Below are 27,234 nucleotides of genomic sequence, written 5' to 3'. Positions count from 1 at the left end.
AGTTTTCATATCTCTTTTGGTCTTTGGCAAGATCAGAGGCTGCCTTAATTTGGACTCCTACTGTAGAAATCGACTATGCTTTGGTTAGTAGTTCCTGATGGAAGTCATGTAAGCAAATTGAGAAGAAAACTGACGAAGGAACCCTCAGTTCTGGCTTTCTTTGCCATTTTCTAGAGAGCTTTTATTTTTCTATCTGCAAAGGCATTGGATACATAAACTTCTCTATGGCTGTATGATAATACCGTGGATTTGCAAACACGTTTTTGTAATCTGGTACTTAGGTTCCAGCTTTGAATTGTCAAGTGCGAACGTTACTACTGTGTGCATGCCTACAAAAGTCAGTGATTTTGCAATTCTTAAAATACATACGAAGATAACTAACCAATTTCTTCTGCAGTGAAGGATCAGTGGAATTATTCTTGCTGCAGTGAAACAAGTTGTCTTGTTCTTTCCCATGTGTAAGCTCACGTTCATTTTTTTGGAATTTATTAATAAAAAAATGAATAAATGAGATCTACTATCTAAAGATACAACCAATACACTTGAAGGAAAGTAAATAGGGGAGAAAAAACCCACCCACCCTGGAACTGTTTCATAGAAATAATAGAGCAAAAAATAATGTTGCAGTGAGAACCTAAAGGTGACAGCAGATAGTAAATGAACAGAATGGTGCTTTCTAGCAGCAAAAAATAATAGGGCTGTGTGAACAAAAGTATAGACAGACACTGTATTGCATCTCATACCACAGATGAGGTAATAATTCCTTTCTTTACAAAGTAGTAATGCCCGGCCTAATGCATGTAATTTTGCATCTCGGTATAGGTAAGGCTGAAAACGGAAGGGAACTTTGAGGAAAACCTATTAAAAATCTGATAGGATGTAGACAGTGGACTAAATAATCATCAAAGAGCATACATTATAAGCAAAAACCTATCTAGAACTGCAGGGTACAAATGTCTGAATTAGTATGTATAAAGTGACCCAAACAATTATATAACTAGTAGCAATGTTTAATGATATGTTTGTCTAATGTTTATTATAACAAAAGCTGATGCTGGATATCAAAGGAAATTCCCTAACTTCTGTATCATGGAATCGAGTTTGAAAGAAAAATAGCAGTGAAGAGGTGGTTAAGAGGAACAAAACTAAGCAAGGCCACTTTTAAATACACTGTAGAGAACTTAACCACTCTGAAATAGCAAACAGCTCTTTTCAGTCATTTTACACAGGCAAATAATTTCAGTTGCGGCATTTCTGCCTTTATGTGCATCTGTGATATCAACGTTGATAATTACTTATTTCCATAGTGTTTATCTAAGTAAATGCTGTTAAGCTTGTAGGAATGGAAACTGCTTGCAGGGTTTAAAAGATCAATATGCAGTGGGATCCAAAACTGTTATTGGCACTGAGATTCATCTTGTATCGGATTATACACTAAAAACAAGAGGGCCTAGTATAAATAGGCAGAAATGTTTGACTTGCACATGTTACTGAAAATTTTATAGCTCCCCTTCATCTTTGTATAATCATTTTTAAAGACGGCTTTTAAAAGTCAGTTGCATATTTCACTTTAGTTTTCTCCTAAACTGTTGTTACATACACAAAGCATGGTTAGTGAATGGTAATTCAATTTTTACTTTCAGAAATAAGGGAAATAAAAGTCTGAGTCCAGAGAGGAATAAGGGTGGTGATTTCACAAAGTAACTGCTTGAAATACTGTTTTGTGGACAGTCTTTTCTGGCAAAGAACTTTCTGAGTGCATCTGAAATTAACAGCATAGCAAAAATATCTTAAATATTATGTTGTTTTCCTGAATGCAACCTCACTTTTTGAACTGGAGTTTCATTTTTTTGTTTCCTTAGAAAACTGCTTAAAGCCCAGTTTTACTGCCCTTGCACATGTAGAACTGTATGTAACTGCCTTACAAATTCCCCCTGTTCTGATGGGACTGCTTTAGGAAGAAGGCACGACTTATTGTGAGAACCAGGAGATGAAAGGTGGACTGAAATGCAAGTCTCACTTTTCACTTCTTGAAAAGCAGCAAGTTGCTCTGCTGTACCACAGAAATGTTATTACCATCTTGTAATTCATCTCTTCTGTATTTGTCCTTGGATATACTGATTCAAGGCTGGAATCTGTCCTGTTGGGGTGTTTGAGTGCTGGTTTTGTTCCCTATTTCTGTCCTCTTTCCACTCAATTATTTGATTTTAGATACTCAGCCCCTGCGGTCCTTACATATCTCAGGCCAAGATCTCAAAAACCCGTTCTTGGTCAAGCAGGGAGATGGCTGGAAGGCTTGCCTGTGGGTTTTAGTCATACCCAGTCTTCTGGATCAGTGGTCTCCAAAGTGGGGTGTGCAAGGCAATCCATTGGGGTGTGAGTGGGATGTTAATAAATAAAATAATTACTTCATCCTTTTTTACTTTCTATTTTTGTTTGTTTTATAATGTGCATAATAGTACAGTAGTACATGTATATAATTTCTGAATAAATATACATGTATTGGGGGTGTGTTCTCAAAAAAGTTTGGGAGACCAGTGTTCTAGATAAACGTGACTGCACTTTTGTCTCTTGTTTTAGTCTGTTCTTTGGTTTGGGGAGAGAGAAGAGGTTAGTGTATTTTCCAATATGAGGAGCAAAGAATTTCTGGAAGTCCACAAACATAATGCTCAAATCCTATTTCATGCATGTATTTGACAATTTTGTAGTATTTTGATTGAAGTGTTTCCTTGCTTCGTATTGTGGAAGATATTTATGTGATGATAAAGTAGTTCTGCTCTCAGTGAGGTAGAAAATGTGTGCAAAATTGTAGGATACGTGTTGGTTTTCATTAATCTTCTGTTCCCCCCGAAACTGTACATCAGCCATCTTAGAAATGAAGAAATGTGTGGCAGCATCTTTTTAAAGTTTCGGATTAATTTGGCTGTGTGCAGTATTACTGCTGGTGTTCCTCCTTAATCTGCATCTCACTGTTGTGCTGGTGTTCTAATCTTCATACGTGCCCTTTCCTACTCAGGAACTGTGCCCTAGTAGACATTTGTGACAAATGTCTACTAGGGAATGGGGATGCTTAACAAGCCTGTTTTCTGCTCTGTTCTAAATACAAATTTGAAGTCAAATCTCCTGAGTTTACCACACCTTATTCACTATGGTATCTAGTTCTGGTCTTCAAACTACTTTCTAGTGATAGAGATACAGTTATTTTTTAAAAAGTTTCAGCATAAGAGGGCTTAATGTATTTTCTGGGAAGTTGAAAACATGAAATAGAAACTAGCTGTCAAAATCTGAAAGGTATCAAGAAAGACTTACTGTAATTAATTCTTTATTCATATTTTTGCAGATTCTGGGCCAAAATCAGAGTTTTGTTTAAGGCAAACTCGAACAGATGATGCGACTTTAATCCAGTGTGACTTCCCTGCATGTATTTTCAAGTGCTCAAAGGGAATTCACATTTGATTATTTGCACCATAGTGCACTGCATAAAATATTCATGGAAGTGTCACTTTTCCATAGGTGGCACTCCAGGGCAAAGACAGGGACTTTGGGAAACTTTACATTTTTAAAGTAATAAGTATGAAATGCAAGTTGAAAAAAACATATGCTGTTTGGTACTGGTGTCCTGTAGCCACTGACAAATCATCTTTAGACCAGCAAAAAATGATAATGCCTATATTGGTTTTGACAGGGTTTCGGAGCTTGCTAGCTAGGGTTACTGTAAGAAGTTTCTGCAAATAGGAAGAGTGTGAGCAATTGAAAAGCATGACAAATACTCTAAAAGTCTACACTAATCGCTGAACTATTAAGATTTGGTATCTGTTGTCTTCAAATGCATATCTGCAGTAGTAATATACAGTCTAGTTGTGTGAATTGATCTGAACCCTGTAAAAGTTACAATGTAGCTTCACTGGGGCTTGGGAGACTCCAGCCTTTATCTGAATTTCCAGTTTGAAGCTGATGTGTTGATAGAGTAATCAACCTATTTGCTTACAAAAATGCTACTTGTTTTAAACAAATCTAGAGACAAATCTTGAAAGCTTGCCTTGCTAATCAGGGTTGGATACTGGGAACAAAGCTAAGAATGCATTACGTATTGAAGAATGCATTTGTACCTTGAATTTGGTTATATACCTTACACCAAATTTCAGATTTGCTTTTTATGCACAATAATACGGACATTTTGATACATAGCTCTAAAAGATCTTTTGCAAACATGACTAAGAGTAACTGTTATATACTCGTTGTGTTAGAAAACAACTTTGTATACTAGCAATTTCCAAACTAGCCAAGAGTTTCATGTTTTTGGTAGTACAGCACAGAACGGGAAGTTTAGTAAATATTTTAAGTTTCACAATTAAGAAGTTTATTAACACCTAAAATAAAAATGCAGGATTTTGCATGGCAATTTCAAGGAGGGAAATTGAGGAGACAAGTCCTTTTTTTGAAAAGCAACTTACTTTTAAATGTTGAGTCTCAAGTTTTCATTTTTCTGAAATGCTTAGCCTTACCAATTTTTCCTTGATAGGTATCTTTGAGGTCCTCAGAGTGATGCATGAGTTGGGGGTGGAACTTGATACAGAAACATACACAGACTATGTGTTTAAAAATTTTGCTGATAGCGAAACTGCCCGTGCCCAGCTGAAGGTGAGTTTATGTTTAGAATTCATAAAAATGACTTGCATAGCTTGTTTTACTATGTTCTCTCTGAAGGCTTTAGATCCCAGTAGTGCTCTAAACGTGAACTTGGTATGATGAAGCCTGTTCAGAATATTTAGATAACTTTTGAAACAGTTGTTGCACTGGTCGTTTGTTCAGTGTGTCTTTCTCCTGCTGCTTTTCTTTCTCCTTTTCAGAGCTAACCAAAATATTTTCCTCAAGACTTAACTGGCTTTCTGTTTCCTGAAATGGAAAACTAAATAAATGAATTATGTCCTTTTTTTTTTTATTGGGGATTAGAAGTATTAGTTGTTTGTGGTGAATTTTTTTTTTTTTACTTGCTAAAGAATTCAGAACTGCAGACTAAGTTTAACTGCCCCATTCTTTCTGCCTTTGGTAACTTTGTCTCCTGCAATTAATTTCAATACGAAAGCTGGATAATTTTTGATCAGTAGCAACTTATTTGGCTAGCCATGTAGACTTCTGTAGAGCACCTTCTAAGTTCTCAACAGCTATCAATACAAGAGCACCAGTGTCCTTTGGGAAGGAAGCATTTAAAAACATGAAGTATCAGAAGGTCCTCTCTGTGTGTACTTCCAATGATTGATTGCTTTATCTCTAGAAAAATGACTGCCTGTTTGAAACCGTTGGACTCTCTGTAGCAGAAATAAGATATGAAGCAGCACATGGAAGACTAAGCAATGTTCTTTCTCTATGTAAGTATTTTTCATGTTTCATGTTACTATGTACTTGGTGGTAGTGTTGATTGGTTGTAGGCCAAGAGATTTACATGTATTAATATATGAGGTTTAAAGATATGTGGGAAACTTGAGCAAAGCTTTTATTATGTGAAGTCCTCTATGATGAGATGTCAGAGTGTTTGAAACTACCAGTTCTGGTCAACATATCATGGTTAAATTCTTTTTTTAGTATTGAACCTGGCCATAAGATTGACATGTAAGATATTTACAAATCACAGCTTTGCTGTGATTGTGATAGGGTTATGATCCTCTTGTAGTTAGAGGACTTAAGGAAGCAATTTCCCTTGCACAATGACTGTTAAGTTGTCAGTGCAGGGATTGTTTTTGTTTGCAGCATTAGTTACAATGGGATGCTAGTCTAACAATACAGCTCTGAAGTACTACAGAATTATTAATGAAAGAACCAAGTTTAAAGAACTGATTGGCACTGATGTTAACCTGAGGACGTTCTGCTGATCTGTTGGTCATTGAAATTATGTGTATAAATTTGATGGGTTAATTAAGTGATGAAGTTGCAACAGCATGAATTAATCACTTTTTAAGAGTTTTCTCCAAAGACTGTTCTGATGCTCGGTACTTGCAAAAGTTAATATATGTCATTGACTGAATGTACGGGATGGGATGATTTGCTTGGTTAAGTAGGAATATATGTTTCTCTTCAAAGTTTAAAACAAATACAGCTTTTATTTGCCTAGTGTACTGAGACAGTACTAAAACCTAAATTTGGACTAAATCTGATGCAGAAAGATCTGGTTTTTTTAAACAACAGTTTTATGTCCAAGATTCAGGGAAAAGCTTAAGTGGTCGTTTGCTGCAATTGACATTAACTGTTTTGTTTAACAAATATAGAAATATGTAGTCTATGCACCATGACTCTGGGAAGCTGTTATGTTGAAAATGAGAAAATTAAATGAGTAGTTACTAATCAGAGATTTAATTTTTGTATTGGTGATTTATCAATTAGTGAATCTTCAAGATTAACTGTACATTCTGCCATTATTTTGTTTGTTCTTATTACAAAAAAAAAACATTAACCATGAAAAATGAAGTACCTAAAATAACTTTGAAATTTTTTTGAAAGGATAACTATTTACTAGGAGCAATGAAATTTTTTCTGGAAAGTGGAATAGTAGTGGTTTTTTATTTTGTTTGGTTTGGGTTTTTTTTGTTTGGGTTTTGTTTGGTTTTTTTTTTTTTACATGAAAAAGTAGACCCACCCCTGCACGTTCATTTTGATTAGCAGAAATAGTCTGGTTTTAATGTGTTATAAGGTGCAAATACGTGTGTGCCTGGTAAATGTATATGATATCAAAAGTATGATACAGGCACATACAGTAGGCTGCATTCTGTCTTACTGTCATGAAATTAGTCTCACGTAGTGTATTATTTAGCTGTTGTCTGTGTGTTGAATTTAAATCTTGTAGTGGTATTCCTGTTTACAAAGACTAGGGTTAATAATTCATGGAGACATACAAAATTTCTTTTGAACTTGAGCTTTAAAGGAAGGTACTCCTGTAAATAGTTTACCAAGCTGAAATGAAGGCTAGTAAATCTAATTAGCACCTATGTAATGATAAGGCACAGATATTAAACAGCTGGGTTTTTTTTTACTTGATTCCTTTTGCAGTATTACAAAGAGGGAAAAATAGATGCAGTATGGAAAATAGTTCAAGATTGTCTCATCAGTGTAGTTGGGGGAGGCAAAGGTTGGTTATTAATGCTGGTTGCTATCTAGGTGTATTGATTCAGCTTCTCATACCTTATAATGTATAGATTTCTGCTACTGACAAGATGAAAACTACGAAGCATCAGCTGAGGAATCTGGGCGCATAAGGCGGCGTACATGAGAGCCGCTTTTTCCCTTTATCATGCCGTTCCATTCCACTTCATTGTCAGCCTCTTGATTTTTCTCAGACTTGTTTGTTGCTAAGGAAACCAGGTTGCCGATTGTCAGCAGCAGCTGAGCATACTAAGATGCTTTTCTGCTCGTCTTTTTATGAGCAAAAAGTTTAATGTACCACTGGAGGAGGATTTGTATTGAGGATTTCTTGAAACCAACTTTACCTGAGATTTTCAAAGTAAAATAAACGTTCCAACATGTAAAACTTCATTTTCTAAGTGCCTGGAGTTAGACTAAGGAGTGGTTTTAGCGTGTTATTCCTGCCTTTTATTTCCCAGCTTCCTATAGAGCTGGTGTTTTTATTTCAATTCTCTTCTACCATATACCATACTGCAGCCCTTGCTGAAAGGACCCAGTGCATTCAGGTTTTTACAGGGGTTAATTCTATTGTGATAGTGAAGTTGGGTGATAACAACTTCATACAGGACTTAAATGCATCTACTACTGTATTTTTTTCTTTGCTGGACTATGGTGCTGGAGCAAGAGACAGGAATTCTAGAGGAAGAAGGTAGAATGATTTGGAATATTTAGCCAAGAAATGATGTAAAGATGAGGACATAGGGCATAGCTGTAAATGACCTCTTGGGAACATCTAATTTTAAGTAATTTTACAGTTTCCTTTGTGTTCAACCAATATTGTAAATACCAACATTTAGAACTGTGTATCTTTCTCTTCTTTCCCCTATATGTTTCAGTGGATGGAACTACTTTTTCTTTCTTGTCAGGCAGTTTACACCAGCAGAAGCAAACACCTAAGAAAGTGTAATTGCTTTTGGTTTTTTGTTTTGTTTTTTTAATTAAAAAAAATTTAAATTAAAAATTTAAATTTAAAATTAGATTAAAAAAACAGAAGACAAAATTGTAAAGCCTATTTTAAGGTGGGTATTCAGTCTGAGACAATTAGCAAACCATTCGCCTCTGGTGGATCTTTTTTGTTTCAGCTCTAATATCTCAAGTTTTCTTCATTAGGATTGTTTGGGTTTTGTTTTGCATTTTGGAACATAATATTTTCTTCGGCCTTGTGCTTTTTTACAGATAAGATGCTTACTCCTATTACTAATTTGTTTAAAAGACTGATGTATTAAATATTGACATTAAAGGCAATGAAGAGGGAAAAATCTCTCTTTTAGAATATTTGATCCCTTCTGAAATGGAGCAGATTTAGAGCTGATAAAACCAGGACTGTTTCAAATACCCTGGTATCTGAAATTCTGATTTACAAAAGTTTGTCAGCATTTACTAAACTAATGAAACAGTTCTTCTAATGACACCCTATTTCCATGATCTACTGACTTGTTGCAGTTCAGGATTTTTTTACAATGACTGTTTAGAAACATTTCTTTCATTTACAGTGTCTTCAGCAAGCACACCTCCTATTGATATTCGTCAGTTTAGAAACAGCCTCATTTGGGGTTTTAAAAGGTAAGGTTGCTATATGAATATGTCTTCCCCACCCCCATAGCAAAGTTTCCTCACTTTTTTGCCTTGTTGAGCACAAGTCTGTGCAGTCTTCCCCCCGCCCCATGTTTGAAAATTTAAAAGTAGGGTTCCAGCTGTAGCAGATCTGAGGAATATCTTTGTTTCTGTCTGCTCTCCCTGGTTTCCTTGCCTCTGCTATGTATGAGCATACCTTTGAAGTATTATATATAGTAGATTAAAAAGAACTTCACTGTTCTTGTTTGTTCTGTGGTGTTTGACAGTATATAAACTTCTCAGGGTAGTAAACATTTGGGGTTTTATCTTTATCCACTTTTTTGTTTTAAATTGCAATGGTAATGTAAGATTTCCCTCAAGATTATCACTATTAATATTAAAGTAAATGGGTGCTTAATGAAGATGAAATACCAGTAGGAGCCAGGCATATTCTACTGCATCTGATAGCTTTCTCTGCCTTCTGTGTTAATACGACTCCCAAATGCTCACATTTGACACCTAGCATTGTGCTACATTGCCATGACTTTGTATTCACAGCCATATGGTCCTGTTTTGCAAGGAGGGTTTCTGGCTAACTTGCAGGGTCGTCTTAAGCTTATGCAAGTATATGTGAATTAACAAGCATTTCTGTTGTTCACTGTTAGCCCCAGTTAAACATTTAGGACTGTGAATGAGGTGGTTTTTTGCAGCATACCTACACCACTGGGAACCAGAGAGGTCACTTACTATGATTCAGGACCAGACTCTGAAGGCTGATTTTGTTGACTAAGTTGCTTCCTAAAATTTTGTAATGGCTATGAGGTATAACTATGTTTAGGTTGGATATTAGTAAAACATACCAGGTAAATATGACCAAAATAATTCCCTAGTAAACTGCAAGGTTTATCTAGCTGATCCTGCTCTACGATGGGAAAAGAAAGAGACAAAGCAAACCAGTGTTCGAATTGGGTTTGTTAATGAGGCCATAGCTGACCTTGACATCCAAGGGATAAGTGAAATAATGTTTTAGAAGCAATAGGGGTATTTTACTATGCCTTTTAGTAGTCAGCCCCAGAATCATCCATTTCAGATGTATTAATAAGTAACAGATTTTTGAAACGCATCTTCTCTCTGTAAGTATAGATAAGTATTCAATTGAAGTAGGACTTGCACTAGAAAGGAAGCCACGCCAATATTGACCACGGATAACCAATGCTAACATGAAATTACCCTACCACTGGAGAGTTGTGCAGGTGTTCAGAATGTGATTTAAAGTATCTTTAAAATGTTATCAACTTGTATTGTGAAAACTAGCTGCTGAAGAATCATACTCTCCTCAAGTGAAACAGTTACTCTCCTGAGCAATGGAACAGTTATTGTTGTGATTTCAATAGTTATCAGACATTTGGGCTAAAAACTTGGAATTCTGAGGGAAATGAAGGTTGAGGGCTTCTGAGGTGGTGGTGGTTTTTTTTTATTTTTTTTTTTACTTCAGCTTACTGTTTTCCCCCTCTCCTTGGCGCTTCTAGGTGTGGCATAAGTTGTTGTTTGTTTGGTTTTTGGAGTTTTTTTATTCCTTTAATCTCTCTTGTTTGCCTGTATTGCTACCTGGCTTGAGAAGCTATGTACAAGATTGGCCGTGCCCAAATTTCATCCTTATATTGTTTCTGAAAGCTTGCCAATTCATGTTTCCTTTCTATTTTAAACTTAATGGCTAGAACAGCCTGAAAATGAAGCTTGAGGGTATGATAGGAGAAAAGAATATTTGTACCTTTTGTAAAGACCGCAGCAAAATTTTATGACTAAATGCAGGTCTGGAATGTTCAAATGAGCTGAGTTTAGGACTGGCGTACCAAAGTACAGGGTATGGACACCAGGGACACACGAACAATGTCTGTGGCAGACTAGTTTATGGATTTCTGTTGAAGCTGCTCTTCTCTAGTAACTGCTTCAAAGTATTCCCATTCTATCTGCCTGATGTACCATTACTATTTCAGAGTCAAGTACTTTAGGAAATTGATGCATTTGAATTCGGCAGTTCATTGTCATGCTGTCAGTGGTGGAGTGAGTTCACCCAGGAAAGCTTAACTAACCTCACAGATAGCTCTTTTTTTTTTTTCCCCCCTCTGTGTGGACCTGCATTTGACTCGTTTTCGAATACAAGTGGCAGTTGCACAAAAAGAATGAATGTTTCATAGGCTTGAACCTCCTAAATAAAATCCTAAACTTCTATGAATGCTTTCAAATTTCTGTGCAGCTGTTCAGACTGTCATCTTATTTTCCCCTTATGAGAGTTACAGGAAGATAAAATAAGGTCATAAGTTTTTGTACTCTTAACCTTCTCTAGGTTAATGCTGCTTTATAGTTGTCAAAAAGTTAGAGCTTCTAGTGAGAATGTTGATGTTCTACAAATTATAGGAATATGTCAGGTTTTTTTATACTTCAGTGAACTGGTTAACATTTTAATATGTTGGGTTCTTTATACTTTAGTGAACTGGTTAACATTTGATCTTTGGCGGTAACCTGATGATGTACAGACAAGTGCTCTCCATCAAGTTCTGTCCTGTTCTGTGAGGGGAGAAATTGGAGTTCTTCTATGTTTTGTTTTCTGTTTTTTTTAAATATTATCTACTTATCTCACTATAATAAGCATTATACTTTAAGTAAGAGATTTGATTCTTTTTTGCATGGTATAAATGTGTTTATACCTGCCTGTAGTTATCTGTCTATACTAAAAATGTAATTTTAATGCACAGGAGTCTAGATTTTTTGCTCTAGCAAATTCCACATGTCGAGTGTTTGCCACGTAAAGTGCGACTTGTTTGAGTGAAGATTATTTTCTTGAAATGCTAAATAGAATGAAGTATAAAATAAAAAAGTATAATTAGGGTATGTTAAAAATAAAACTAAAATATATTCTTTGTAGTCTTACTTATCTGTTTGGATTGCTGTGTTATTTTAAGTTACTTAGCAGAAACTATGACCATACGCAGTATAGTAAAAAGTACAATATTTATTCTGTATAAAGTTGGTTTAAACAATATGTGGCAATTATTGTATTTTAATTTTATTTAAATAATATCCTCAGTATTAATGATCTGTGTCTTTTTTTTAAAAAAAAGATACAAGCGTAAAATCATTTTGTTGCTTTTAATTTGTTATCCTTTGCTGCCCTCTTCAGCTCAAATGATGTACATCTTTGGAGCAAGGTAAGTGGAGATAACGATGCTGTAAATAAAATCAAGTTCTTTAGGCGCTGCATGTTTATGATGCATTACTGTAAATCTGAATTCTGAGCCCAATGATTGTAGACCTGATTAATTTGAGCAACAGTTTTGTCAGTGGCAGATTGTACAACTGTATGAAATTGAGTTTTCAAATTGGACAGTTAAGTGCAATTGCGAAAAATCAAATGTGGTGTTACCATGTAGTGAAGCTTATGCTACTCCAGTTTCTAGATCAATGTTGTTATAGCTGAAGGTAATATATAGTTGTAGCTTCTGCAACAAAGTCTGCCATGGTTGTGCAATCTGACATTGTTTAATTCCCTTTCCTGCCTTCCCTAAACTTTCTTCCTATGCCCACACCACTAGTACTAAGAAAAATAATAAGGCACAATTAGAATGTTAAAGTTTCTGTCATATAACTTAAAACATTGAAGGCAAAGCCAGATAAAAGAAATCACCTGGATGAAGTCAAGGAGAAATGACTGCTCATCTTGCCCTCCCTGGTATGGGGTACATAAGAAAGACACTGCAACATAACTTGGTCAATAAATTTTGCAGAGCACTAGAATAGAGGAGGTGTTGGCAGATACTGCCTGGGATGTGGCTACAGAATTTGGGAGGAGATGGCGCTGTGCTTTTTGCCTTTTTTTTGATATGAATAAACTAGCACATGACTTGCAGTATATTTTAGATTTTGCAAAGAAATCTTAGAATGAAATGGAAATTGTAATTTGGAAAGTCACTGATTAATGATTTATATAAATCAGATACAGCTTGTGAGGTGCAGGTTTTCTTGTATTTTACTACCATTTTCTGTTGTGTGAAGATGATGGTGAGAGGATGTTTTTGTCCTCTGCCTGTATTCTTCCTTTTTTGCATTTAAAAAACAAAACAGGAAGGTAGGTAAAGAAAAAACAGGGCATCTCTTACTACTCCCATTATGAGATTAATTTTGAAGGACAGTCAGAGGACTGAAGTAACGGTGGTCTGCACATGAAGTAGTATCTGGAGTTACCTCTGCTGTTCTCCACAATGGAAGAAATATACATTTTGTTGTCTTCACTATATTTATTAGTAAATACGTGTTTTAACCTTCTAAAACAAGAAATGCTAACTTGGGAAATAGATACTTAGCATTAGAAATAATATCACACTTTTTTTTTTTTTCTGTAATCCTTCCTTTTTGGTATTCTCTGAGATTTGATTCAGAAGGAGAACTGTTATGACTTACTTGGATTTTATTGTAGTTGTAGGTTCTTCTCTTGTGTTGATTTGTCATAGGAGGACGAGGGCAAAAGGGCAGAAGAAAGCTGTAGTTTACTGTACACCATGTCCGTGGTGTTGGTAGAATGAGAAGTGATAGATGCGGTATTCCATTGCACATTTGGTATTTTCTGGCTTTGTTTATCCATTTTCATTAACAATTGAAGGTGAGGGTTCCTTTTCTTTTGTCATTACTTAAAACACAGCACTTCGACAGTGGGAATGCATCTCCCTCTAACTTATTTCCAATTGCATTCTAGAATCATGGCAGATAAAGCAAAATTCTTGAAATACTTAAAAATCTTAGTTTTTAACTGAGGATGATGTAATTTCCTTAAGAACAGTCAAATGGATTTTTAAAGTGATGTAGGTTAGGTTGAAGTATTTGTAGGCAGGATGTTGGGGCTTTTGGGTAAATGCTTCTTTTCCTCTGATGAAGTAAAATCTACATATTCCTTCAGTTTGTATGACTGATGGAATGTATGCTAAATTTAGTCAAATGCAATTAATTTTTATGGACACATATTTTGTATTTCAAAATTGCACTTACAACAGCTGTACTAGTTTTCTTAAATCTAGCAGAGCATGATAAATTGTGTCCCTCTATTTTCTTTATGTATTTGCTTCTTTCAAAATAAAAAAAAAAAAGCTTTATGGGCCAATTTCAACCTTTCGGTAAATTGGAACATAATTGTAGCATCTCCAGGAGTGACACTGGTTAATATTTGCTTTAAGCAATGTCTTACAACAGCTAACTCTGTAGAATGATACATAACCAGAATACTAGAGTGTCTGTCTTACTGCCATACCTCAGAAAGCATTTCTGTTTGCAATATTTTTTTAAGAAAAACCTATTATTTAAAAAAAAAAAAAAAACAAAACAACAACTTCCTTGTATTTCTTAGGGAATTACTATGATGTGGTAAAGAATAATACTTTAACAGAGAAATGCTTTATTATTTTGAGAATTCAATTTCAGATACTATTTGTCCTTGCTTGCTTCTTTTGGCTGCAATGTACGATTATTCTGTCTTACCAGATAACAGAACTGTTGTACAAGGATGAACGTTATTGCCTGACGCCTCCAGGACCAACTGGTAGAGTTTCAATTTCTATGATTGTAACTTATCCACAAATCCGTTCTTCTGTGTAATGATGGGTTTGAGGGATTACAACAGTAAACACTGATTGCTTCTTTTTGAAAGTGAAATTTGAAAACATGTTGGGTAAAATCCTGATTCGAATAATCAGAGCATATTTTGTGAGATCCGTGAGATCTTTCTTTTAGAATTATAAACAAATCTTGCTGATAACATTTTATTTTTCTAAATTTATTAACCAAAGTAGAGATTTAGAATGAACACTGTATCAGTGCTTAAATACTTAAAAAAAAAAAAAAAAAAAAAAAAGGCAGTTTTTCAACCTAGTTTTACCTTTAGTAGCTCTTCTGATTTTGTGAAGCAAAATGCTACTTAACATCCCAAATCTTCTACTTTGAAATAAGTATACTTTTTTTGTATAATCTGGTCACGTTTTTTTTTTCCTCCTGTCAGTGCTGGAAGGACAAGGGGCATGGGGAAAGCAAAACAATAATTGATGCTCTTCCTATTCTCAGCTACAGGACCCCATATATTTTTACACTTGCATAGATAAGAAACTTAGCACTGTTTGCTAAAATCTGTTAATCTGGATTTTCATTGGCTAATAGGCAACTTCTTCAGTAGTAATTGATCTAATGGTTAAAATAGTTCTATGTTTTTATATTAATATTACAATACTTAGTGTAGCTTGGTAATGGAATATAATGGGTAAAATGTACAGAATAAATATGTAAAGTGTTAGAAATCTGTTTTTTCTTTTGAGCAATGACAAAATATTTGTGGCAACTATTTGGGGTAGTGGGCAGGAAAGGGGGGGAAGGCCTTGGGCAGTACCGCTTCTGTCACACAGTAGTGGAAAAAATAGATTGAAGTAAGATTCTGTACTGAAAAGCTGTCACTAGGTCTGAAAATAATTAATATTCCTTTCACTCACCAGTTAGATATGTGCTCCCAAACCACATAATCTCTATGCCTCAGTGATCATTGTTGCCATTTCAGAGCCTCTCATCAGGGTGACATCTCACACCAAAATGATTTCTTATAAATTAATCTTGATAACATGACAGTCTCAGTAATTTTAGTGGAATGCTTTCTCTTGTTTTTTTCCGCAGAAGCTGTTGGCTATTTTCTTTATCACTTGATTGACAGCATGAGTGACTCAGAGGTACAGGCCAAGGAGGAGCGTTTGAGACAATACTTCCATCAGCTGAAGAAGATGGTACCATTTCATTTTTTGCTACATAATGCCTGTCCTGCCTGACATGTATCTATTAGATTTGAAATTGCTGCTTTTAAGTACAACCAGACCACTTCTCAATGACATGCAAGAGCTGGAGACTTGAATTACGTCTGAGATAATTTCTGTTAGACAAATTTCAGTTTGGTTGTGTTTCAAAACTCATATAATTTTTTTCCCCACCTCTTGATACAGAATATAGTTATCCCTACAACCCACTACAGCGGCATTTGCAGACTGCTGGACTCCTCTCAAGTTCCTGAATTAATTAAGGTCTGTGGTTCTATAGCAATTACTTTGAAGCTAAAAAGTGGAGTATCTGTACTCTGTGAATATATTCTCCTTTGTGAAATAAATATCTTTATGCAATGATTATATGTAAGCCTTTTAACCTTTCCATGATTTTTCACTGTTGAAGCTGTTTTTGTTTCGTATATGAAAGTTTTTGAGGGATGCCTTTAATAAATGCTTTTTCAAGTCAATGTAATAATGCTGCAGAATACAGCTCTTTTTTAACATTGCAATTATGTTTTATATATATATATATATAGTATAAGCATGATGTGCTTACTTAGAGATTGAACTTTTTTGGGGGCTTAGTGATATCTTTGTCTTACTACATTTTAGGATGCAAGGTTACTGTCTCTTAAAAAACCCCTGTCTACAGACAACATTCCAGAAGTAAGTAAATTCACAGATAGCTATGCTTATTCTTACTGTAATAATAATGTTTGGATATGGGTTTTAGATGAAGTGTAATCACTAGCTTTCAGATCGTGGAAGTGTATTAACGTTATTTAAATCTACCATTTGAAGTTCAGAGGTTACTTTCCAGAGTAGGAGTAAAGGCTATCCAGATTTTCACTTAGACCTGATACTTGACCTTGGAGTTGGCTGATGTTTCATGCCTCAGTTTCCCTGTCTGGTAAATATTTTTTGAAAGTTCTAGTTAGTCAACAGTGGTGGTATGAGGCTTAATTCATGCTTGTAAATTATAGTGATCCACTTGAGTGGCAGGAACCATATAAATCCATACTGCTTCTAATGGTGGAGTGTCAAGTCTTTGTATCTGAGCAGAGTGGAGATGCAAAAAGAAACAAGCTTCTATTCCCGACTTCCCTGAACACAAAGAACTGAGTATGAGAGAAATAGTAATGTTGACCTCTGTAGATATGCTACTTCATGCTTTTTTACTGTATTCTGACTCAAATCTTCAATTAGTGTGTAGTATTTAAACAGATAAAAGCACCTTAAATGATTAAAAAATTTCTTGTAGTATGAAAGAAGAGGATTATTTTGTCTGTCTTTTATTAAAGTGATCCGACAAGTTGTTCGGGGAAGGGTGTTTTTGCAATTGACATTCTTTATGTTACCTCCATTTAGAGTGCTAAATCTGACGTGTCTGCTTTGGAGAAGAAACTAGAAAAGCGAAAAGCTGAAAACCAGCCTATTACAGATGTCTTGAAACAACTCATACATGCTCTTTGTGAAGAAGAGGTATCTTAAGCAATGCAGAGATAATTGGAAATACATAGCTATATTTTTAAAGGGACATAAATGACTGTATTATGGAAAGACATAGTTAAGCAAAGACAAGTGCAGTGCTTGAGGTTTCATGGTTTGATGCTTATAAATCAAACATAAGTGCAAAAAGCAATTAAATCAAAAGGTTAACTAATTTCAGCAACACCTTGAATGGCATGTTTTGGGGTTGCTGAAGTTTGTTTACAATAATCTGCAAAGTGAATGATAGTAACAGCTGTGATAGGTTTAACATACATGCCAAATGTCCTTTCAAGCCATGGCTCCGGTCTCTTATATCTAGATTGTCAAGCAACTGATACATGCACTAGTCATTTGCAATTCAAATATTACTAGGTTGTTAATGCAGGGATTGAAATTCCATTTTCCTGCAGGAGGAAAGCTCTTCTGAGATAAAGGGTCTCTTGCCTTCATTCGGCAGGCGTCCAGCTGTAGTTTACATTCATTTAGTATGTGTCTGTAATTTGTGGGGTATCACCACACTTTTATTCAGTTTCTTGTTCAGTATGATCCGGCCTATAAAGCTGTATGTATAGGAACAGTAACAGTCATGCAGACGATAGCACAATATTCTCTGTAGCTAAGAATACAGTTTAGAAAGAGTGATTCTCAGCTGTCTGTCTCTACGATTTTGCATATGAAATAAGACTAGAAACAAACACCACTGTAAGTTCAAAGTGGTCAAATGTATGAATAGGAATGTATAAAAAAATAAGCTTTCTATGGGATCGTTAAGTAGTTTCTTATTCTTTAGAAAGTAGTTTTGTTATGTGTTTGGCAGTGTACCAGGTGAAAATTGTTATTGAATTCCAAATAAATAAGAACTATTTTAGAATGTGGATTAATCATGTCTATGGTGTCTGTCTGGATTAAAAAAAAAGTCTTACATTAAAACATGCTAGAAATATAGACATAAAGCAAGACAATTTATTTAGAAGTCTACTGTCAAGTTAATCTAAAAGGTGTTTTAGAAAAATATTAATTTCTGCAAAATAACTTTCACTCTTAAAATTTGCTGAAGCATTACAGCACTGTTTTCAAATGTGATCTTATGCTACTAAAAGCACTAAAGCAGTCATGTAACTGCACACTGAACATATAAGAATCATAATGTCATATTGACTTTTCCTCTAGTTCACATCTTTGCTTTGTTCCTTTTTTAGAATATGCAAAAAGCCCTTGAAGTGAAAGCCAAATACGAACCGGACATGGTTGTCGGTGGCTATGCAGCCTTAATAAATTTGTGCTGTCGACATGATAATGTAGAAGAGGCAATGAACCTGAAAGAAAAAGTGTAAGTACACCGGCACTGAAACATGTCACAGAGATTTATGCTGATACACAGACCTTGTTGAATTAAGTAGGTTGAGTATTAACCCCCTCATCCATTTTTAATTAGTTTTCCCCACCAATGTATGTGCATTTAAAACAGTTAAGGGTGTGGTTTTTTTGAAACAAAAATTTGCTTTGTATAATTGAACATCAGAAGCAGCTACTTTGTATGGTCAGTAATTATCATCCTTTTTTTTTAAAGACAAATTGCTATGTAGGGTCTGTTTTGTTTTTATTTTAAACATACATAGTGTCTAAATTGAAGTTTGGCTTAATTTAAGGGGGGGAAAAAGTACCTGTATTGTGTGTTAGAATAGCACCTGGAATGTGTTTAGAATATGCTGCACCTATATTGTCTTTAGAATAGCAGTGTTTCCGAGTGACATCATTTTAAGACTGTCAACAAACATTCCACTTTAAATTTTCATTTTCAGAGTTTTGTATTTTGTCTGTGAAAATTAGCTCCCAGCTAAAACATGCTATGCATGACTTATCCTGGAGCAAATTCTTGCAGATTGTCTTTCTATTTGCCCCTTCCCTTTTTTCCTTGAAAGCCTCTGCTCAGTCTGATGCTACGGTGAATATAGAACAAGTTATGTGTTACTTTGAGATTCTGTCTCTCATATGCATTCACAAAGTATTTGCTTTGGTTTTACAGTAGGTTAGCAGGCAGGTGCTCATTACACCTTGCTCGTGTTTGAAATTATGTGAAATGATTGAGCTGTGAATATCAAGAAATTGTGCCACTCTGCAAATAACAGTAACATATTGGTTTTGGCTATACTACCACTCTCACACAATCCCCATAGTGAGCTTGCACGAAGTAAAATTGAGTCTTCTAGTGGAGCTTCACTGCAGTAGCACGTTTTTACTGATCTGCCTCAAGTGTAGCATAATATTGCTAAGAAGTGAATCTGAATTGTTATAAAAAGAAATAACAGAGAAGGAATTAATTTTAAAACTTCCAGAAAAAGGAAAACCAATACATAGCAGAAACTTCAAAATAGTAGGTCTTAACTTGTTACTATAGGCAAATAGTTTCATGTTTGTTATGGGAAAGATTATAGCCCTGTGCCAGCCACGTGGACTGAGTTTTCTTCCCAGGTTTCTGGGAAATACCCTATTTTATGCAACAACTACCAAATAATTAAGCAAGCAATTTGGCTCTTTAAAATATAATTTTTGGGCTTTGGGGGTGGGAAGGTGTGTGGAAAATACTTTTAAATCACATTTTAATGGTGCATCTTTTGAAGTTTATCAGATTTTTCCTTTAATACTTATTGTAACTTTTAGCTCTCAATGCTGTTGTGTTGTTATGTAGTTTTAAAAATGAATCTTTAAGCTGAATCTGTAAAATGTGAACTTCTGTTGATACAACTCTTAATGTTTTAATTTCTAGCTTCCCTAAGAATTCACCTGTTGCTCTTGACACTGGAAAGTACATAGCACTGGTAGAAGTCTTAGGAAAGCATGGTAGACTAGAAGGTAATCCATTTGCTTTCATTGTGTTTCTGCTATATAATAAAGGTATCTTGCCTCAAGAATAAAAATGTGAGTTGATATTAATGGTATATCATGTCCTGAAAAGTGCTTGAACATTTTGCATACAAATTTGCATGTGAATTCAACCAGAGATGCTTGGACAGTGCAGGCCATTAGTTTTAATGGATTGGCAAGCTTGTCATTTACATTTGCACAGCTCAGTGCTTTTTGCATTTCTGCAGCTAGTTTTTATTAGCATTGCTGTTTGGATTGAGTTTGAAGATCATGACTTATGGCACAAATTGCGTATGTGCCTAGACTAATGGCTTTGTTTTTGCTTAAGAAGGTCTGAAGGCTGAACATAAAACCTATAAACATAACCTTCTCGTAAGAGCCAAGTACTGCAAAAAGATCTTTTTTTTTTTTTTTTTTTTTTAATAAAGTGTATATTTTTCTGTTAGTATTCTTTTATGTGTTTCTTACTGAATTTTAGAGTCATTCTGTCAAACTGCCTGGAAATTTTGGCTTTTAATGAGTGTTCTGCAAACTGCCTATTTTGTAATTCTAGATGTTTGCATTAAGCTGTTAGCTCTTTAATTTCTGTAACTTAGTCTAATATAATTCTGTAATTTAGATGATTTGGTTGGTCTTTACAAGAACTCTTAGGCTGTCATCAACTTTAAAAGGTGATTCTGAATATCAAGTTCTATGATTTTGTAGAAGACTTAAAACCATAAAAACGTGGTCCAAGCCTAGACACAAAATGTTATGGTTTTATATAAAACACTATACAGTAAAACTAAAAAGCTAATGTAATTTTTTTTCTTGTAAGGTCTTTCTTTGAAATTTGTCTTGGCCTCTTATTAAGCTTGCTGTTAGAAAAATAATAAACAAAGCTGATGTTTTCTAAATAATAATAAATCAGATCATGACCACCTCTACATTAAAGCAGTTTGAAAAGATTAGCTTGCTTTTAAAGCATAAATGTCCCTCAGAAAATAAAACAATTCATAAATGTAGCCAAATGTAAAGCGGTCAAAACATTCTGTCTATGCAGTAATTAAGAGCGTTATAAGAATGCGCTTATTCCATATACCAAAATGCTTGTTTCTGCCTTACTAATGAAGCTTAATGAACCTAATGTTTTAACATGCAGTCTGTTAGAAAGCTTTCATTGGCTCTCCTTGGCTAATTAGTATCGACACAGCAAACAGGCCCTATCGGTATCAGACCATTAGTCTGGCTGTATATACAGTGTAAACATATCTTTATTATCTGGCCTCGTGACAAGCCATCTGCTGAAGAAACAATGGAGTGATTTAGCAGATGTTAGCATTGAACGATAAAAGCATCCATTTAGTAGAATCTTGCGGCTATAGGGCAGACTATACAGGGTTATGTGGTGCAGAGTGGGCACACAGTTCCTATCTATAATTTGTAGTCAAAGTTGCAGCAAAATGATAAAACCATGCTATTGTGGATTTATAATTGTAGTCTCGTTTAGAAATGCAAGTAGTAATTAACTTGAAATCGGCATTATACGCCAGAATTTACATTCCTGCTGGGTTTGAAATGCTGTTTTAATAGCAGTTTGTTTTCCCTACATGAAATTACCTAAGGGTCTTTTGTGTTGTTTCATTGTAGATGCTATTAACATTCTAACGGAGATGAAAGAGAAGGATGTTCCTATCTCAGACAGAACAGTTGCATCTTTTTTCCGCATTCTTAATGCCGCTGCCATGCGTGGTGAAGTTGAAACAGTGAATCGATTACATGAGACCATTGTGAACCTGGGGTTGGCAGAAACTGCTGTCCTTCATTCCCCTCTGATTACAGTTCACCTTGAAAAGTAAGCTATGTTTGGGCTTCAGATGAAACAAGTTATGATATGATATTTATTTGTGTTATATGACCTGTGTATGCTATACACAGCTAGACATTCACGTTTGAAAGTGCTCATGCACGTAAACATGCACACATGCACGCGCGTATAATACCTCAGTGATCTAGGAGTAGTAATGAATGAATGAATGTGTTTTCTCGAGTTAGATAAGTATGTTTTCATCAGTTACACATCATGTCGTAGTCTCTGGGAACAACAGCTGTGTTTTATGGACACATCAGAGATGAAGTGGCTGTATATTGGAATATGCTTATGAATTAGTTGTTTCTAAAGTCTGTTTGACAAGATAGCTATTCAGAGCATGATAGGTATATTCTCAGCTCTTGTGGTTAAGTAGTACGTGTTTTCCCATCAAAACAGCATTATTTTGCTGTGCCACCCAATACAACTCAGGTGAGTTGAAGGGCGGTTGTTGAACACTGAAATATTTTTAATTCACATAATTCAAATAATTTGATGTTATTGCCAATAGACTGCTATGTTGCTGTAAATCAAAATTCAAAGTACTGTCTGGTTTGTCTATTGTGATTTTTTTTTTTTTCCATATGTACTTTTAATACCGTTTAATAGAGAAAAGGAAGTTCGTACATTCATTCTGACAGGAAGTATCTGTAATTCCATGTGTCATGTTCCTTTGCATAAATTTTCATTATGAGGTGTGGGATATTTGAGTTAATGTACGTATAAACTATATAACAATTTCTTACTAAAACTGAGCCAAGAGTCCCTTTTCACTTCCTTTACCACATGCACAATCCTTTTCTTTTTTTCTTCTGTCATTTATGTAGTTGCTGGATTTTAATCTCTTGCAGCTAGAGTGATTGATCAATGTCTTGTAGTTTGGTTCATGTATATGAAATGTTCTTGGCTTAAATATAATACCTATAAAATAAGTGAATTTTTCAGTTTCATGTAAGTCAGCCTCAAAGATGTGTATTAACATTTCTGTTAACATGTAGAGGTTTTCAGTTCTCTTAAGTATTCTGGGTATGCAAGGTCTATATAACGTTCTTTGTATTTAAAATTCTTGTCAAAAAGCTCTAACTCTTGGTAGATGCGTAATAGTATTTCAGTGTAGTGGTCATCAGTTAATATAGTGTACATCTTTTCAGTCAGCAACACTGCCTTGGTTACATCACAAGACAAGGCAGATGTTTATGAAAGTAATTTAGCTGCAATCATATGTAACTAATGTGTCGGAAAAATATCTGATATGCTTTGCAGTGTGGAGTAAGAGCAGCTGCATTTTACATAATTGCTTTATGCATGTTGACATGAAAGTTGTACATGGTGCTACTTGGGTTCTTTTCACTTGAGAAGTAGTATATGATGATGTAAATAACGATGTGATCATGTGTGGATGCAAAAGGGGACAGTAAAGAGTGTTATTTTAGTTTAATTCCACATTCTTTTGGATTACAAAGGTTTGGTAAAAGTTTCTAAAAAGTGGTTTGTTTGTTTGTTTGTTTGTTTTAATAAAGGGACTTTTGATGAGAGTAGATTTTTAAAGGAGAAAGTAATTCCATACTGTGGAATACATTAATACATTTCATATATATAAATACAACACAGAGTAAGCTCACTTCCTATAGTTTTTTTGCTGCCTTAGGAGCAGAGAGACTTGCTTCCTCTCCAATGTTAGAACAGAAGGGGGAAGTTTTTCCATATAATTTGCTGGGGAGGAATAACTGAATTTCACTGGCTTGTTGTTGTTTTTTGTTTTTTGTTTTTTTCTTTTTTGTCTTGGAGTTGCTAAGAGTTTTTGAAAGTTATGAGTGACTGAAATAAGTGTTAGTCGTTTCTTTCAGCCATAGTGCTTACTATTTGCCATCCTACGGCTCGAGTATCATGCTGAAATGCTGTCATTTAGCTGCAGGTCATCAGCATGCCTCTGAAATTAGCTCTGGGATATTTTTTAATGTTCCGCAGCAGTGGTTTGTGCTAGTGGTTTGTGTTCTTAATTTATTTCAAACTTTTTAATTGCTTGTAAAGGAATCTGTGATTTGCTTTTGAAGATTTCAGCAATTGTAGGTATAAAATGTTTTCATCTACCTCTTTTCTCTGTACCCAGTCCTGAATATTCTGAAATTCTTTTGAAGTCCTAGTGCATGTTAAAAGTGACAATTTGCAGGAGAGCATGGAAAAGAAAAAAGTTGTTGATGAATAGTATAACTTGACAAAACTAATGGTATATAATATTCTAGTAGAATGGGCATTTTGCCTTTAATATTTTGAGAAATATTTAACTGAAGTAACTAGAGAGAGAACTCATAGTATCTTGGGGTTTTTTACCCAGAGTAAATTTAAGTGGAACCACCCCCCTGCTTTTAATTTTATGATCTTTATTTATGACTCTGAACAGTTGCTCAAGATGGTGAAATCACATTAAAAATTGAGACAGTCCACATGTGGAATCTTGGTCTGTCATTCAAGGTGATAAACCTGCCTTGGACAGTATGACAAAAATCTTAGTTTCTAAAAGCCTCCAGAGTGTGAAGAGTTTGTACTTTTTCTTAAAACATGTCTTACTTTTCAACTGGTTCTTCCAACTGATAATATTTGTAAAAGGTCGTGTTACCTACACCATATAAGATGTCTTATTTCTTAAGGATTGTAGTTTTGGCTTTTTACCTTCTCTTCCAGCTGTCAGGGGAAGCCTATTTGAACATGAGCCATTTTACAAAACTGAAGAGGTTTGTGAAGCTAACCTGCTCCTGTGCTATATGATACTTCGATAATACCTATTTACAGGATGATAAATTAATGGATACAGTAACTGCTGATGATTTTTTTTTAATTCTTCCAAGAAAGTTGCATAAGCCAACTTTCGTACAACCAGAAATAGGAATACACATCTTAAAAAACTTGATGTGGTGTCTGTCTTTTTGTTAACATAAGTTTGTTTCTGCTCTCCTTGAATAATATCACCTCTGAGAAAAGAAACAGAACAAAACATCTGCAGGTTTGAAATTTACTAATTCCCTATTTCAGAAGTGCTCTTAGAGAGAATAAAATTTGCAGGTAAACTATGAAAACATTATATTACAGACTGCATGAACAAAATATTTCGTAGTTTTAAGTCAGCGAATGCAAGTAATTAATATCTGTATTTTAAGTGATCAAAAGGCTATAGCTGGATTGTGTTGCTTTAAAAACGGTCAGTGTATTTTAATACAGCGTTGTCCAGTAAAGCATTGTGAGCTGTTTTGTGATTAATCTTACATAAACCCATTTTGTTTAGTTTCTTACGTAGCAGATACAGCGTGAATCTAGTGCCTTGACAATTTTTCTTCTGTTGTTTTCATGGAGTTAAATTCACCTGTAATTTTGTTTAAGATGATTCTGTAGCACATACAAGTTAATTGACTTTTATAGTTACTTTTAAAAATAGGCATCTTTTTAAACTAGGTGATATTTTTAGTGGGGAAAAGATATCTCTATTGGGGAGAGTTTTTTCTAATTTTTAGTGGCTTTATTTCAAATATTTGTATTAAAACTCTTTACATGTTGCAATGAAATTAGGGATGTTTGGCTCTCTTACTCCATTATTGCAATTAGGAATTTAGCATCATCAGTGCCAAAGGACAAAAGTGTCTCATTTGCCCTATGGGGACAGGACAGTGATAAGATGATTTTTCGTCAAGGATCATTGGGTCGTAATTAAGTTACATTCATGGCTATTGCTTTTTGAAGGATGATTGGTAAATGACAGGCTTCATGTGCTTGGTACGGACAGTGTTCACGAGGGTTTTTTCTCCCTCTGTCAGAAAATCCTGTTGAGTCTGATAATGTAAATGTGGCATTTTATTCTGAACAAAAGAGCAGGGAAATGAGCTATCTTGTCTAATCATTCAGTTGTTTAACACCGACTTCCAGTTTAGACTCAATTGGCTGGAAAGCACTTGACATGTGAAGTTAGTGCTGTTCCGAACGCATGTTTGAGTAAATTTTAAAGTAAGTGACAGCTAAATTGTACCTAGGGAAATTACAAAGCCTTCAACACAGTTAATTTTTTGGGGAGGATTAGTTGTAATTGCAACACCAGTCTCCTTGAAGATTCCTTAGTATAGCAAATGAACAGAAAAACATTTAGCTCTTTCAAGAGCCCGTTCTCTTTTAACAGAATAATTTTTGTAAAGCTGATTGTACTTTGCTGAATTGACTTCCCTCTACACTAACATCTGCTTCAGATTTGTAGAGCGTGATTTGTTTTACCAGTCTACCCTCCACCCCCACCCCAGAGAGTCCCTTTTTTCTTTCTACCTCTCTGGTGATTTCAGGTTTGAGAGCTTTTCAATCAGTAAACCCCTTAGGTAAATTGCCACTTCACTAAAGCTTTATGCATAATGTTGCAGCACTTCATTCCAATTAAAATCAATATTTGGAGTCTTATTTTTATCAGGCAGACTCTCTGGTTGGGGAAGTTGTTTATTACAAGTAAAAGGGTTAGATTTAGTGCTACATTCTTGAAGGAAGAGGGGAGTGGCTTGTTGAAATTGAAGGGGGATGTTGTATCCGTGCACGTTATAGCCAGTCCTGCTCCAGAGCGTGTTCTGCAAACACTCAGACATCTGAGTGATTTTGTCTTTTCAAACAGCTTTGTGTGAGTAAAATTGCCCACGCAAATATTTTGGAAGATTGTGCCCATGGTATCTTGGACTTTATAGGCATCCTAAACAGAAACCAAGTGAAGTAAACAACTTATTATGTCTTAACCCTAGCATCAATTTAGTTGAAAAACAGTGCCAAAGTAGGACTCTTCCGGGATTACATATGGGCCAAGCATAATACAGTGATGACTGAGGCTCCTTCTGTCATTCAAAAGTAATAGTATCTCTTCTTTTTTAAAAGAACAAGTTTCAATGAGAGGGAAAAATACACCTAATCTTTAAGTGGAACAGGCGTTAGCCCTGAACAGATAATATTTGTGAGTGACTTAAAGCTGTAGTAGCTGGCCAACTCAAAATGAAGCGTGGATCATCTGTGTTCGCATCTTAAATACTATTTTGTCCAGACTGACACTGGAAATCAGATTTTTCCAACATGGCTATGAGTATTGTTTGTTTGTTTGTTTGTTTTATTTACTTGATCCATTTTAATTAAATAGTAATTTTGGATGAGGCTTTTAATGTAGTAGTGTAGTAAGTATCCTTTGGGAAGATAAAAGCATGTTCGACATGCATAAGTTTGTACAGAAAGACTGCCAAATGTTTTCAAATGTACAGCTGTTACCTTAAAATCCGTATGTCTAAATAGCATTTTCTTAAAATGTAGAAAATCCTTTTTGTGCAGTTCTTTTTTTAAGTTAGTGAGTCGTAACAAGAAACACATTAAAATGTTATTTATAGTCGAAACTTGAAGCCTACAGTAAGTTCCTAATTTTCATTGGGCTTTTCTGTCAGGATTGTAAAAACTGCTTAC

At 35.0% G+C, this 27,234-nt stretch overlaps 1 protein-coding gene across 2 annotated transcripts in view; it reads left to right on the top strand.

The window, feature by feature from the left end:
• LRPPRC (leucine rich pentatricopeptide repeat containing) overlaps window positions 1-27,234 on the top strand; it is a 93,741-nt gene that overhangs the window by 21,191 nt on the left and 45,316 nt on the right. For both annotated transcript variants that reach the window (XM_087776099.1, XM_087776098.1), the window contains exons 12-23: window positions 4,523-4,641; window positions 5,276-5,369; window positions 8,667-8,736; window positions 11,909-11,936; window positions 14,257-14,314; window positions 15,430-15,536; window positions 15,750-15,827; window positions 16,182-16,235; window positions 16,938-17,051; window positions 18,260-18,390; window positions 19,828-19,913; window positions 21,555-21,759. In XM_087776099.1, coding sequence (XP_087632225.1) covers window positions 4,523-4,641; window positions 5,276-5,369; window positions 8,667-8,736; window positions 11,909-11,936; window positions 14,257-14,314; window positions 15,430-15,536; window positions 15,750-15,827; window positions 16,182-16,235; window positions 16,938-17,051; window positions 18,260-18,390; window positions 19,828-19,913; window positions 21,555-21,759 — 1,144 coding nt within the window. The remainder of the gene's footprint in view (window positions 1-4,522; window positions 4,642-5,275; window positions 5,370-8,666; window positions 8,737-11,908; window positions 11,937-14,256; window positions 14,315-15,429; window positions 15,537-15,749; window positions 15,828-16,181; window positions 16,236-16,937; window positions 17,052-18,259; window positions 18,391-19,827; window positions 19,914-21,554; window positions 21,760-27,234) is intronic.

This window comes from Nipponia nippon, unplaced genomic scaffold, assembly GCF_047370975.1.
Source record: "Nipponia nippon isolate SJK-2023a ecotype South Korea unplaced genomic scaffold, ASM4737097v1 scaffold_4, whole genome shotgun sequence".
Lineage (NCBI taxonomy): Eukaryota > Metazoa > Chordata > Aves > Pelecaniformes > Threskiornithidae > Nipponia > Nipponia nippon.
The sequence above is the reverse complement of the archived record's forward strand: the minus strand, read 5'-3'. Positions and strand labels throughout refer to the sequence as shown.